At 38.5% G+C, this 14570-nt stretch overlaps 2 protein-coding genes and 1 pseudogene across 10 annotated transcripts; 1 reads left to right on the top strand and 2 right to left on the bottom strand.

Annotated features, from left to right (window-relative positions):
• The first annotated feature begins 1 nt into the window (after position 1).
• On the top strand, positions 2-2412 carry LOC104726127 (nicotinamide/nicotinic acid mononucleotide adenylyltransferase). Of its 4 annotated transcripts, none has more exons than XM_010444918.3 (9): positions 2-212; positions 371-444; positions 754-839; positions 1043-1126; positions 1217-1301; positions 1479-1558; positions 1655-1756; positions 1853-1911; positions 2004-2412. In XM_010444918.3, exons 1-9 carry the CDS (start codon positions 163-165, stop codon positions 2098-2100), a joined length of 717 nt encoding a protein of 238 aa, XP_010443220.1. In that variant the 5' UTR covers positions 2-162; the 3' UTR covers positions 2101-2412. The 4 variants fall into 4 exon arrangements, 3 of the variants coding, with proteins under 3 accessions (XP_010443220.1, XP_087326935.1, XP_087326936.1); XM_087470809.1 differs by having other exon boundaries at positions 24-212; positions 1491-1558; XM_087470810.1 differs by having other exon boundaries at positions 34-212; positions 1032-1126.
• A 5868-nt stretch (positions 2413-8280) lies between these two features.
• On the bottom strand, positions 8281-9629 carry LOC104728915 (uncharacterized; annotated as a pseudogene).
• Positions 9630-10789: 1160 nt separating this feature from the next.
• Positions 10790-12729, bottom strand: LOC104726126 (DEAD-box ATP-dependent RNA helicase 20-like). 6 transcript variants are annotated; one of them, XM_087470807.1, is made up of 6 exons: positions 12392-12699; positions 11913-12177; positions 11588-11770; positions 11415-11498; positions 11258-11301; positions 10790-11169 (listed from the first exon to the last, which is right to left on the bottom strand). In XM_087470807.1, exons 1-3 carry the CDS (start codon positions 12475-12477, stop codon positions 11735-11737), a joined length of 387 nt encoding a protein of 128 aa, XP_087326933.1. In that variant the 5' UTR covers positions 12478-12699; the 3' UTR covers positions 10790-11169; positions 11258-11301; positions 11415-11498; positions 11588-11734. The 6 variants fall into 6 exon arrangements, 5 of the variants coding, with proteins under 5 accessions (XP_087326933.1, XP_087326932.1, XP_087326930.1 ...); XM_087470806.1 differs by having other exon boundaries at positions 10790-11137; XM_087470808.1 differs by having other exon boundaries at positions 10811-11047.
• Positions 12730-14570: the final 1841 nt, after the last annotated feature.

Raw genomic sequence — 14570 nt, 5'->3', positions numbered from 1 at the left:
CGTTTTAAATTCTTCACCACTTTATACTTATACGAGGTCGTTTGCTTTACTCTTTTCAGTTTTCACCGTGTCGTCGTCGTCGTTTTGTCTCTCCCTGAAACAAAACATTCGCCGGCGTAATCGTTAGAGAGACTCAGATTCGAATTCGATCATCAAAGTTGAATGGATGTTCCCTTACCAGCAGATAAACTATCTGATGGATCAAACTCTGAGTAAATTTTTCGAAGCTTATTCTCGATTTTGATTCCCTTCATCTGCCTCTTTTTTTTTATTTCCGAATTTGTAAATTTTGATGATAAGGTCCTCACAAGGTTTATAGTGAATCTATGGGTGTTTGATTTTTTTTTTCCGATTGGTTGTGTGAAATCAGGAACAAAACTTGTGTAGTGCTTGTGGCAACTGGGAGTTTCAATCCTCCTACTTTTATGCATTTACGCATGTTTGGTGAGTTTTTTTTTTTATTAGATCAGTTTATATAGAATTCAACGTTCCTATGTTCATCAATGGCGAGTTTCAGATACGATCAATTCGAAATTTCACACATCTTTTTAGGCATTATGATCAGTGTTTTTAGTCTATAAAGTAGCTTAGATTACGCCTTGTTCAGTGTTGTATTGATTGTGTTAACTAAGAGGTTTCTGGATGTTCATCATGTTAAACTAAAGTTTTATATCATTGATGCTGAGACCTTTTGTTCTCATGTATATGTTTCTTGACATCAGACTGATGAGTTCTCTTTTTTTTCGTCTTTAGAGCTTGCGAGAGATGCGTTACGCTCAAATGGATTTCATGTTCTTGGAGGCTATATGTCACCTGTTAATGATGCATACAAGAAGAAGGTATACCAAATTTTGCATCTTGAGAATCTTAGTTTCCTTCAATTATTGACTCTTGTTTTTCTAAGCCAATGCTATAACGGACATGTTGTGTGGTGATGATGAAACTATGAGCTTCTCTTTCCTTTTAGCTCCTAAAGTTCTTCTGCTTACTCTTCTGTTTAATTTCCTTTAGATATATAATAAAATCATCAGTTTCTGTGTAGGGCCTTTTATCTGCAGAACATCGTTTCGAAATGTGTAATCTGGCCTGTCATAGCTCTGACTTTGTAATGGTTGATCCATGGGAGGTACTTTCTTGTTCCTCGAAAAGCTTTTAATAAGTTCTTTTTAGAGGAACAAAGCATTGTTTAGAAAACTTTTGGAAGATGTTTCTACAGGCATTTCAAAGCACCTACCAACGAACTTTGACGGTTTTATTAAGGGTCAAGACTTTCCTTACAAAAAATCGACTTGTACCTGAGGGTAAGATAACTGCAAAAAACTGTGTCATTTGTGGTCTTTGGCATCTTTTTACTCATAGTTGATGTCACTTACAGTTTTGTGTAATTGCTGGATCGTCTCAATGTGGTTGCTATGTTTCATCATACGTGTTAACTACTACCAAATAACAATTTTATAGTATGTCGTTTTTAATGCTAGAATCTCTTAAAGTCATGCTACTATGTGGCTCGGATTTACTGCAATCTTTCTGCACTCCCGGTGTTTGGATCCCTGAGCAGGTAAACCAAGGCAGCATTGTTATTATATAAACAGAGATTGTGTTTTATCGGTTTTACTCACAGTTATGCTCGTTTTACAATATTGGGGTTTTGAAGGTAAGAACTATTTGTAAAGAATATGGCATTGTGTGCATCCGAAGAGAAGGACAAGATGTTGAAAATATGATCTCTGGTGACGAAATCTTAAACGAAAACCGCGTAAGTATTACCAGGTTTCTCTTCTGATTCCGCTGTTTCAGTCTGTGATTTGTACACGGGTTTTATTGAATGGTTCCACCACGGTTTCTTTTGCAGGCTAACATCAAAATCGTTGACAATATTGTTCCTAATCAGATCAGTTCGAGTAGATTAAGGTTGTTTGAGATTTATCCTTCTCAAGAACAATTCATCTACAAAAAAAAAAAAAAAAAAAGATTTCTCTTGCTCATTCCTCTGCTTCTTTCAGGCAATGCATTTCGCAAGGGTTATCGGTTAAATACTTGACTGAAGATGGAGTTATAGATTATATCAGACAACATCAACTTTACACGGAGCTCACATGACAAAAGCTGAGAGGATTATAATACTTCATCAGATCAAATATTACTACACAACCATCAAATAATCGTGGTAAGCAAGATGTAATCAGATCAGATACATTTAACGAATCACCAGCTTTGGAAGAAGCACACTATTTTACGACAGCAAAACTCCCTAATGTCCGTCTCACTCCCATTGTAAGGGCATACCTTACACAATACTTATTTATGTCAAAGCTCTGCCGATTCAAACTTACATATGGTAACTATGCAAAGTATAGAGTATTGTTCCATCAGTTATTCTCTTGAATGGCTCACCATCATCTATTATAAAAACTTCCTGACTCTTCCTAGCATGTTCTCCTTCTTACCGTTTTGCTCGTTTTTTGACGCGAAATGCCTCCAATCTTCAGCATAGGCTCCTAAACCTGTACAAGACTCAAGACACGACCAAAAAGACACAAAAGGCATAAAAACACTCTATAAACGACTCAAAACGAGTACTCCTTCTGTTTCACAAACTAGGGTGATGATGGTTTGATCCAGTTTAACTCATTTATTGGTGAAATGTTACTCTGCTTCCACTCACGTTAGTATTCAAAGCTGAGAGAATATTACTTCCATCAGATCAACATTAGCACACTACCCATCAAATAATCATGATAAACGGATTTTAATCTTGGTAGAAAGAAAAACGGATTTTAATCAGATAAGGTACATTTATTGAATGCATGTGGGATAAAACATTACAAATAGAAAGTTACAACTCAAAATGAAAATTATGGAGAACAAAGACAACCTCCGAAACATAAAAATACCCCAAATTAACTTAGTTGGATACTCAATCATTACGTCACATGTCTGATAGAATTGTTTCTCAAAAGAATTCGGATACAACGTTGAGAACAACATATCTTGTCATTGTATCCTTTGAAAAAAAATCGGGAATGGACAACGGTCCCGACTGTAGAAGATGAGTCTTATTCATAAACGATATCGTTACAGAGGTATATATAGTAAAACAGAGAGAACATTCTAGACTAGAGAGTATAAACAGAACATTCTATATACAACATGATACGGAATATTGAGTAATGAAGAGCGTATCCCTTGCATATCAAGGTGTATCCTTAACATGCCCCCTCAAGATGGAGGGCCGGCAGACACTCCAATCTTGTGACGTAAGTGAATGAACGGTGTACGTGTAAGAGGCTTTGTCAAGGCATCGGCTAGCTGATCTTTGGTGTTAACGTGACAGACACGAAGCTGCCCTTGCTGAATCTGCCCTCTAACGAAATGATAATCTAAAGCAAGATGCTTCATGCGGGAGTGGAACACTGGGTTTGCACAGAGGAAGGTGGCACCGACGTTATCACAGTAAACTGTCGGTATAACTCGGATATGTACACCCAGCTCGGTTAAGAGATTGCAAATCCAACGAAGTTCTGCAGAGGTATTGGCAATAGCTCTGTATTCGGCTTCAGTGGAAGAGCGAGCAACCGTTTTCTGCTTCTTTGCGGACCAGGAGACAGGATGAGTACCCATGTAGAGAATATAGGCGTTTGTTGAGACATAGTCATCCCTGTCGCCTGCCCAATCAGCATCGGAGTAGGCATGGAGAGTGAGGTTATTCTTGGCAGCAAAGAAAAGACCATGAGTTGTTGTTCCCGCTAGATAACGAAGTACCCGTTTTGCAGCTTGCCAGTGTTCTTGAGTTGGGCAGTGCATAAATTGAGACAAGCGGTTGACAACATAGCTAATATCGAGCCTTGTAAAGGAAAGATATTGTAAACTTCCAACAAGACGGCGATAGTCTGTACCATCGGGAAGAGGAGAGCCAGATTTGAGAGTAAGCTTTGGAGAGGATGCCATTGGAGTTGCAACGGGCTTGGCATATATCATATTGTAACGATGAAGTAAGTCGATGATATACTTGCGCTGACAAAGATGCAAACCTTTAGCAGTACGATGAGCTTCAATTCCCAGAAAGTAGTTAAGCTCCTCTGGATCCTTAACGGAGAATCGATCAGCAAGGGAGTGAAGAACTTGTTGAATGGAGGAAGTGTCATTACCAGTGATGAGAATATCGTCAACGTATACTAAGAGATAGACACATGTTTTGCCGTGTCGGAGAACGAACAGAGAGGTGTCGGCAAGAGAATTTTGAAACCCAACACTAAGAAGATACGACCGTAACTCGGTGTACCAGGCACGTGGAGCTTGCTTGAGTCCATAGATTGCTTTGCGGAGACGACAAACATAGGACGGATGATCACTATCAACGAAGCCTGGCGGTTGTTCCATGTAGACTTCCTCGTTGAGAGTCCCCTGTAAAAACGCGTTATTGACATCCAATTGAAGAATCGGCCATGAAGAGCTCACAACAACATCAAGAACCAAACAGAGCGTTGTTGCTTTTATCACGGGGCTGAAGGTCTCTGTGTAGTCACGACCATATTGTTGGTTGTATCCCTTGGCAACAAGCCGAGCTTTACACCTGCCAAGTTTCCCATTTGGTAAAAATTTGTTTTTATAAACCCACTTACAGCCGACTACATTATGATTTGGTGGTCGTGGGACCAGATACATCGTTTGATTGCGGGCAAAGGCGTCAATCTCGCCGGACATAGCTTCCCGCCATATCTTGTCTTTCATCGCCTGGTTCACGGTTAGAGGTTCGGTGGGATAGGGAGAGGATAATGCGGCGGAGAGGTTGAGTTTGGATTTGGGTTTGACAATGTTGTTTTTACGTCTGGTCTGCATAGGGTGGCTATTTTGAACCGGTGGTGGAGGGGCGATAACGGGATCAGGTTCAGGGGACGAAGATTCAGAGGTCGATGGAGAAGAAGGGGTCGATGAATGGGACGATGGAGATGGGCTACGAAGAGAGTTAGCAGGGGAGATGGTATTGGGCTCAAGGGGTGAATTTGGGTTATGATCTGGGCTTGGATTTTGTGATGGGTTGGGCCGGATGTTATCAGGTTCTGCAATGACACTAGGTGAGTTAGAGGAACTTACTGTGGCTGTGGAATTGATTTCCGGCGACGTATTTCGGGGAGGAGCTGAGCTCGACGGTCCAGGCGTAGACTTCGGCGACGAGACGAGTGGCGGCGGGTAGAAAGGAATGACGTCAACAGAAGGTGTGGCTGGAGAGGAGGAGGGGAGAGGTGATTCAGGAGAGGAGTCACGAGGTGATTTGAACGGGAACCGGGTTTCCTCAAATTTAACGTGACAGGAGACATAGACGCGACCAGTGCTAGGCTGAAGACACAGGTAGGCACTCTGGGTGAGAGAGTAACCCAAGAACACGCACGGAGTTGATCGGTGCTCAAGCTTGTGAGAGGTGTACGGTCGTAACCAGGGGAAGCAGAGGCAGCCAAACACTCTCAACTTGGAATAGTTCGGGGATGAACCAAACAACCGCTGGAACGGAGACTCCATGGCGATGACCGGTGTTGGAAGTCGATTAATGAGATAGACGGCAGCGGCAAAAGCATACGGCCAATAAGTGTTGGGAAGACCACCATGTGTGAGAAGCGAGAGGCCAGTTTCAACTACGTGACGGTGCTTTCTTTCGGAAATTCCATTGTGCTCCGGTGTGTGCGGTGGGGAGGTGAAATGAGAGATACCCGAGCTTGACAAAAACTGTTTGAGGGCCACAAACTCCCCACCATTGTCTGAATATAAGGTGCCAATCCTTGTACCAAACTTGTTTTCCACGAGGGCTTTGAAGGGGATGAATGTTTCACGAACTTGGGATTTGGTTTTAAGCGGATATAACCAGGTATAACGAGTGTAGTGATCGATTAGAATCAGATAGTATTTGTAGTTGTCTATTGACACAATAGGAGAGGTCCAGACATCAGAAAAAATATACTCAAGGGGTCGTGTGGATGTGATAGAAGTGTTTGAGAAAGGAAACTTATGGCTTTTATTAATAGAGCAATCAGAACAAAACAAATTTTGAGAAGAAGTTGCAGAGTAAGGTAATGAGAATTTAGAGACTAGAGATTGAAGGATAGGTGAAGCAGGGTGGCCTAAGCGATGGTGCCAGTCCACTAAGGACGGTTTTGAGGATGTTGAAGCAAAGAAAGCGGAGAGAGTGGTTGGTGAAGCCGGCCACTCGTAAACATCGTCTCTAGTTTTGCCTTGGAGTAACAGGCCCCCGAGCTCAGATCCTTCACCTGAAAGGAAGCAGGAAAGAATGCCACAGACACTTTATTATCATTGCATAGCCGGTAAACAGAGATTAAATTTTTGTGGATATGAGGAACACAAAGAACTCAATTTAACAGGAGCTTTTGAGAGGGAGATAGAGAGGGTAGAGATAGTGAACCAGTGTGAGAGATCTGGAGACCGGAACCATCACCAATAAGAACAGAGTCATCACCGTGATAGGGCTGGTGAGTCGCAAGGTGATGGAGATCACTAGTCATGTGATGAGACGCACCACTGTACAAGAGCCACAGAGTGGTCGAGGATGGAGCAGTGAGAGCGAGATTAGCACGAGACTGCCAGGGACGAGAGGGCGTGGGAAGAAGACCAGTGGACGACGCAACTTGATGAAGCTGAGGGCAGCGTTTGGCACTATGACCGAAGATACCACACAACTGACACTTTCCTTGATAACCACAAATTGTCCTAACGCGACGAGGAAGATGTATTGGATGACCTATTGTTCCATTGTTGATGGTTACGCTGAGCAGACTTGTGTGGATGAGTACGAGAGCGAGAAGTGGCGAGATTGGCAGTGAGAGGAACATATGTAGGTGCGACAATAGCAGCGGTCAACAGCTGAGCTTCTTTGTTGAGAAGTTTTTCATGAACTTCGGTGAGTTTGGGAGAGACCTCACGACCTTCAACTTGATCAACAACAGATCGGTAGTCTTCAGGGAGACCACGGAGAACCGCCTCTATTTGCTCATCGAGATCAAACGGCTTGCCGAGGAGAGCCAATTTGTCAAAACGAGTAGTTAATCCTTGCATATACTCATCGATCGTTTTATCACCTTTGGAGAATTGTTGCAGTTGAAGACGTAACTGCTGAATGTGACCCTTGCTCGGTTTAGCAAAGATATCAGGAACGGTTCTCCACATCTCAGCAGCAATTTTGGTGGTTGTAACAAGCGGTTGCACCGACGGAGAAAGAGTGCCGAGAAGGCCACTGTAGATCAATTTGTCCTGTCTCTTCCATTTTAGAAAATCAGGGTTCGGAATGGTGGCATCATTGGAATCAATTGTCGGAGCCGGAGAAGCAGTAGAACCATCAACATATCCGGCTAAGTCATACCCATCAAGCAGAGAGTGGATCTGTAGGCTCCAAGTGATGTAGTTAAGGGAGGTAAGCTTAATAACATTACTCATGTTGATGTTAAGAAAGCTTTGGGTGGAATCAATGACTTCAGCGGTGTTGGACATGGAGACAGGTGGGGGAGAGAACGCAAAACAGAGAGGGAGGGAGAAAGTGGAAACAGAGAGAGGGAAGAAGAAAAAGAAGGAAGAAAACGGCAGAGGAAAAAAAAATGCAGAGATCTTTTTACTGCTCTGATACCATGTAGAAGATGAGTCTTATTCATAAACGATATCGTTACAGAGGTATATATAGTTAAACAGAGAGAACATTCTAGGCTAGAGAGTATAAACAGAACATTCTATATACAGCATGATACGGAATATTGAGTAATGAAGAGCGTATCCAATGCAAATTGGCCGGCTGACAGAACTGTTGAGAAGGATCCAAAATTCTATCCATTTTGGCCTCGTAAGTTTAGATGTCTTCACGACAACCGAGACGGAATCTTTTATAGTATCACCAGGCTTCATGTAAATGTCTGCCCCAAGTAAACACTCAACATGAAGAGCGATGCAGCAGTCATGGCATTTATAAAAGAATAGCATTTCTCCTTCTTCTATGTTTCCTTCGCAAATTTCACACCAGTCTTGTTGACCGCTTCCCTTTTCCCGATCACAAATGATGAGAATATGGTTGTCATGCTTATACCTTGCCTTATATGGAAAGGTAGCGCAACGATAACATAAAATATAATCGCATTCAATGCAGATTAGTTTTGAATCGTCACTTTCCTCTTTGCACATATGACATAGTGTTAATTCGTACGGTTCCGAAGCTAGGAATAAAGGATGTTTGTGGCCTTGAAAATCAAATGGTTCGGTAATCAAGGCACACCGTAAATCTAGCTTGAAGTTTCTTCCATCTATATGATGCTCATAAAAGTAGCCAGTACCCTCACGCGCACATTGGTTACATTGGAATATACCTTCGTCAGTACCAACTCCTTTGGTTGCAACTTTTAGTGTAAGTGGATGTGGATATAAGGGGTATCGTTTCATGCGTGAAGCATTTGCACAATTTTCATGGAGGATGAAGTTGCATTCCACGCATGAATAGAATCCCCCTTCGTAGACTGGAAGTGCACACCCTCGACAATACTTATTTGCATCATAAGCTTCTTCGCTGATCTCAAATCGTAGATGGTGACTATGAAAGGGATGGAGTATTATTCCATCGGCTATCCTCTTTAACGGCTCACCATCATCTATCTCATCATCTTTTTCAGGTACTCCTTCAAGTTCTTTTCCATCCCACACATTTGGATTTAATGCACATTTTGAATGAACAAAATAAGCATCACATGTTTTGCAAGCGTATGCACCATAATTGTTATCAACTTGTTTCCGACAAACTCCACAAGACAAATTTCTAGACGACGGAAGAGAAGAGGTAAAAGAGATACGGTGGGGGTGACGCGATATTCTTATGGCATGTGGGAAACCGATACAATTTTTATGGATGACAAAGACACATTGGATGCATATGTATGTGGGATCAAGCTCCTTAATCATGGCGCAAATATGGCAAACTGTAGAAGCTTGTGTAGGGAAAAAGGTGAGAGGGTGGGGATGGCTTTTTGGATGGTCTACGACAAAGGGTATTGGTCTCATTGCACAGATCGCGTGCATACTCAATTGGCAGGTAGCACAATAGTAAAACATGTGATCGATATATGTTCCACAACAAGTGAACCACATAGAATTCATTGAAGGACTGTAAAGGCGAAGAGAGTGAAAGGGGTGGGAAGGGTGTTTGATTTCAAGTGGAGACTCTACACATTCTTTGTGGAATTTATCTTTACATTCAAGGCATGCATAATAGCTATTGCTGGGCATTGCATTTCTGCATACACCGCACTTGAATTCTCGTTCATTAGGTTCTTTATTGTTGCACCAAAAAAGAGGGACTATAGGAAGCTTACATATACCAGGGCGGTTGGAATCAAGCAAAGATTCGCCTTCTTGATCACCGCTTCTTGTGTTGGGGAAGTGAGGGGAAGCATCGTATAGATGAAGATCAAAAAGATTCGACTTTCTGATCGAGGACACAAAAAAAGAGGTTGAAGAGGGAGGTTCCCTTCGACGGAGGATTTTGGGTGGACTGTTTGTGTTAATTCGTATACCAAAAATGAGTTTCCATCGATTTCCTCTCTACGAAATACACCCACGGAACTCATAGTCGCTAGGAATGGGGATTTGGATTTCTGTGATATTCTTCTTTTCCTTCTCCCCTTGCATGCATATTTAAAGCCGGTCATTAAATATGAAACTTGTGATACAGCTAAATTTGGTCTTTTTATTTGTTATAAAAAAGGGGATATAGGTCGTTTATTATTGATTTCGTATCGCCCGCTGTCCATTCTTTTTAAAAAAAAATTGATTTATGAGTATTAAAAGGAAGAGTCTCTTCTGCTTCTAGATCTTGTCTCTAAAGATTAGTTCTATAATATGAAAATGCACTCTCCATTGGAAGTTGGAACAATTCTTTAACAATATGAAAATGGACGGGAAACAAGTTCATAACTTCACGTAGCACAATATTAAAAGTGTAAACTAATAAATAAGTATTATTATTACCATAAGAATTTTTTGGTTATCATCTAAAATTTTAAATTTTCATTGATAAAGTCTTAAATTAATTCTGAATCTTATGTACTAGTTTAACGGTATAGGTTTTTCCAAGTGGGACAAGCAATTTTTTAGAAAGCCTTTATTCACCAAAAAAGAAGAAGCTAATTGTTCGTTCCGGCCGATTTCCGTATATTAAAATAGAACACTATATATATATTTTTAATTAAATTTATGTACTTTTACATGTCCTTTTCAAATTAATAAAGTTATGTTTTAAAAAAGAAAAACATATCATCGTGATCATTACTTGTCCACCATTAACTATTGGATTTGCATGTCTTTCATTTATAGATTATGAATACTCTGAGATTCCTAACACTACAAGAAAACAAGCAAATAGCGACTGCACTATTAGTCACTATTTAGTCGCTAAACAGTGTGTTACGACTAAATAGCGACTAAAACCAGTAGTCGTAAATCGAGAGTCGCTAAAATAAATAGTCGTAAAATTAGTCGCCAAATAGCGACTACATTACGACTATTTTGCGTAGTCGTAAATGTAGTCGTAATATAGTCACTAAATTTAACGACTACACTACGACTATTTTACGACTATTCTAAATAGTCATAATGTAGTCACCAAATTTAGTGACTAATTGAGGACTAATTTATGATTATGTATTTAAACAATATTGTATTTATACAGCATTATATATATATACTATTTTGATAATATATATATTTTATTAATTATTTTTAAATATATATAAGTTATTGGAATGAATTGATATTAAAAATAAAAAATACTATATTTATTATTATGAAACCATAATATAAAAAAAAAACTGTATTACAAAATAAAACTAAAAACATAGTTAAAAATAAGAATACAAAGAATACATCATACTACTAAAAAAAGAAAGTAAATATTGGAAATGCACAAACATCAAGGGTTAATGTTTGAAGCGACGGAGAAGGAGGTTGCTTTGCTTTCCCAAGAAGTCTTTTGCTTTTGAGATGAATGTTGAAGATTTTGACCTGAAGCAAACTGCAAAGACCGGGACAAGGAGAAAGGAAGCTGAGCTGATGGAAGCATTTCTTAAGGAACTTAAGGCGAGGGAGAATGAGCTCAGATTGCCTAATGACACCATCAGAGAGAAATTAGCTGAGCTGGAGAAGAAATAAGTTTGCTTAAATATACATAAACTGGATTTAACAAACACAAACGAGGGAGAATGAGCTCAGGCTGCTTACATACCTTGAAGCGAGGGAGAATGAGCTCAGGTTGCTCACATATACCTCCTAAACTCGATTTAATAAACCCAAACAACTTTGGTTAACAACTGTGAGTCTATATGGTCACATGAATTCTCTTATGAACTGGATTCCCTTGGACTTAGCTCAAGCAAATATACCTTAGCCCTGGAGCGCCCAACATGAGAAGGACGAAATAGATATTGCCTATTCAGGTTACTGACTTCAATAGTGTCCATTTTAATCTGTAACATCGAACAAGAACCAGGAAAAAGAACTTAACAGCGAACAAGAACCAGGAACAAGAACTTCACGAGCAGAACTCAAGCGTTACCTATAATTGGTTGGGCATTGACATGGACGATTGAAGGTAATAAGTAGGAAAGAGTCTTTCCAGAGCCAGTTTCAGCAATGCTAATAAGATCACGTCCCTTCATTGCCATTGGCTAGCCCTGAGATTGTATAGGCGTAGTAGGTTCAGTTAAACCAGCCTTCTTAATCTCTTCCAAAACATAATCTAGGCCAATCAAAAAACTCTTATCAGTAGATATATACAAAAGAACTTACATAGACATGTAAGTGAAACTGATCACAGTCTAAATCAAATGAAACAGAAGTCAAATCCAGTAGTAGTTCTTTTGGATATGAAATCAGCTTACCAGGAAAGCCAACATCACGAAAACTCTTGACAGGTTTGGTAATATCTCAACAACAGTAATTTCCCTCAGCTTACGATACTCTTCAACTTCTGCCTCAGTCATAGCCGCCACAGCCTGCGATTCGACATAGAAATTCTTCTCGAAAGGAGTCAAACCATCCAAATCTAGCTTCCTTGGAGAGTCATTGCCATCACTATCCTTTTTCATGCTTGATGTATGACTACATGAGCTTCCGTATGATGAAGCCCCACCAAACCCTGAGTCACTAAGAACACACAAATTTGAAAATGAAACAAACTCTTCTTCTCCAAAAGTAAACACCACAGAGAATCGAAAACGCTTAAAGCACACGAATTCGATCAAAATTAAGCCAGACTGGCTTCATACTCGGTACAAAGGAAGTGTATAGAGCAACTAAGTGGAAAAAAAATTCTGAGTTTTATCAATTTCAATACGAAAGCAACCACACACACACTTACCTTCGACGGTGTGTTGTATTCAGAGCGGTCAGCATCAAGTAATTTGGTTCGTTCTCGGAAGTAGTCTTTACGGGTAGGTTCCTCATGTTCAGGGATTCGACAGTGAATGAAGGCTACTCCAGAGCGTGAGTAATTACGAGATCTGAGATCCGCAAAAATGCTCTGGTACCAGATCTAAAAACTTGAGAGGATGAAAACAACGACAAGATGAAGATCGAATAGAATGAAACAGCGGGCGGAGGAGAGAAAGTTAATCGGCTAAAGAGACAAAGGAGAAAGAAGAGAAGGGGAGAAAGTTAATCAATCCCTCGTGAAGGAGACGAAAGAGAAACAAGAGCAGGAAAAAACCTTGTCCGTTGGATTAAATTAATCAACGGTTGATAGTGTAATCCATGTGTTTACATATCATCCAATAAAAAGCTTTCATTATTTAAAGAGTAATTTGTTGGATCAAAACATATATACTTTGCAATTCTGGGTTCATAATTCAGGAAATGACATTTGAAATTTATGATTTGGGACTTGGGGTTTTGAAATTTAGAAGAATATTAGACTTGATTTAGATTTAAAAATATTTTTTTTTAGGTTTTAAAATGACTAAGTTTAATAAATTTTGTAAGTATATAGTTTTTGGAAAGACTGATTTATATGTAAATACTAAATAGTTTTACATCTTGGTTTTATAGATATTCAATGGCTATATTTTGGGTGAATGATCTATGATTTAATTTCTATACATGAATTATAAAGGTTTTAAATTTAAGGTTAAGGGTTTTTGAGCATAAGTTTTGGGTTTATGGTTAAGTGTGTTGATAAAAATATAGGATTTGGAAAACTATAGTTTTTTGGGGTTAAGTTTGGAAAAATTAGTTATATACATATATATAATGGTTATGGTTTGGTTTTATGGTTTTTGAATTAATTTATAAGATTAAGAATTTAAACTTCAAAATTTAGATTTGATGATCTAGGTTTTGAAGTTTGGTTAAGGGTTTGGGGGTATAGGGTTTAGGGTTAAGATTTAAGATTTGGGGTTAAGTTTTGAAAAATTAGATTTTCTTTTAAGCATTAAAGCTTGGTTTTATGTATATATAAGAATGGCTATGTTTTAGTTTTATGGTTTAAGAAATAATTTCTAATATTAAGAATTAAATATTCAGGATTTAAACTTTAAGTTTATAATTTAGGTTTTGGAGTTTGGTTAAGGTTTTGCAGTTAAATTTTGAAAATTTATATTTTCTTAAATAGTGACTGATATACGACTTATTGGCGACCTATACCATGAGTTGCATCTTAGTCGCTAAATTAGCGACTATTTAACAACTATATGTTCTGTTATACAATATAGTCATAAAATAGTCATTAAATTACGACTAAATTACCGACTACGGTAAGTAGTAGCAAAATAGTGACTATTATACGACTAAATTTTTGTAGTCGTAAAATTGTCGCCAAATAGTCGCTAAATAGTGGTTAAAAATGGCGACTACATATGTCGTCGCCATTTGTAGTCGGAAAAAGTATGTTTTCTTGTAGTGTAACAGTTAGGAGTAAAAGAAAAAGGTTTAATCCATATAAAGTTAAATGAAATGAAACTATTTCATAGGTTTGACAAAAAGAAAAAAAACTATTTCATTTTTTCTTATGAATAATGTACATGTCCACAACTACTTTTTTCTTCATAGATGACTAGATTTATAACCCGCACGTTGCGGGACTATACTTTTTATTGTTATTAATGCGAACTGTTAAATATAATTATAATTATCCAATATTAAAATAAAAATCTGTATAGATGTCAAATTTATTTTATTAAGCGATATATAACTTCTATTTCTTTTAATATTTTTCACAATTTTTTTTTTTTTCGGTATACACTCATCATACTTACATCTACTCTCTTTTCACATTTTATTATCTCACTTGTAATATATTGATTATGAAGACATATCATAACTATTTTTTCATATTTTCATTTTCCAATACTTTTTTAATCGGTTGAGTGATCGTTAATTACTAACATAGACATAAAGAAATCTTAGAGAATATATCCACCCTTTAATTTGTCGCGAAGTTTCTTTGACAATGTTGTACTACACGTATATTTTGCTTTCTAGTAATAAATCTCATAATTGGACTTGTTTCTATCCATAAACATCATATTATAACTCAAATATTA

This window comes from Camelina sativa, chromosome 11, assembly GCF_030686135.1.
Source record: "Camelina sativa cultivar CO46 ecotype springtype chromosome 11, ASM3068613v1".
Lineage (NCBI taxonomy): Eukaryota > Viridiplantae > Streptophyta > Magnoliopsida > Brassicales > Brassicaceae > Camelina > Camelina sativa.
This window is presented reverse-complemented; position numbering and strand designations above follow the sequence as displayed.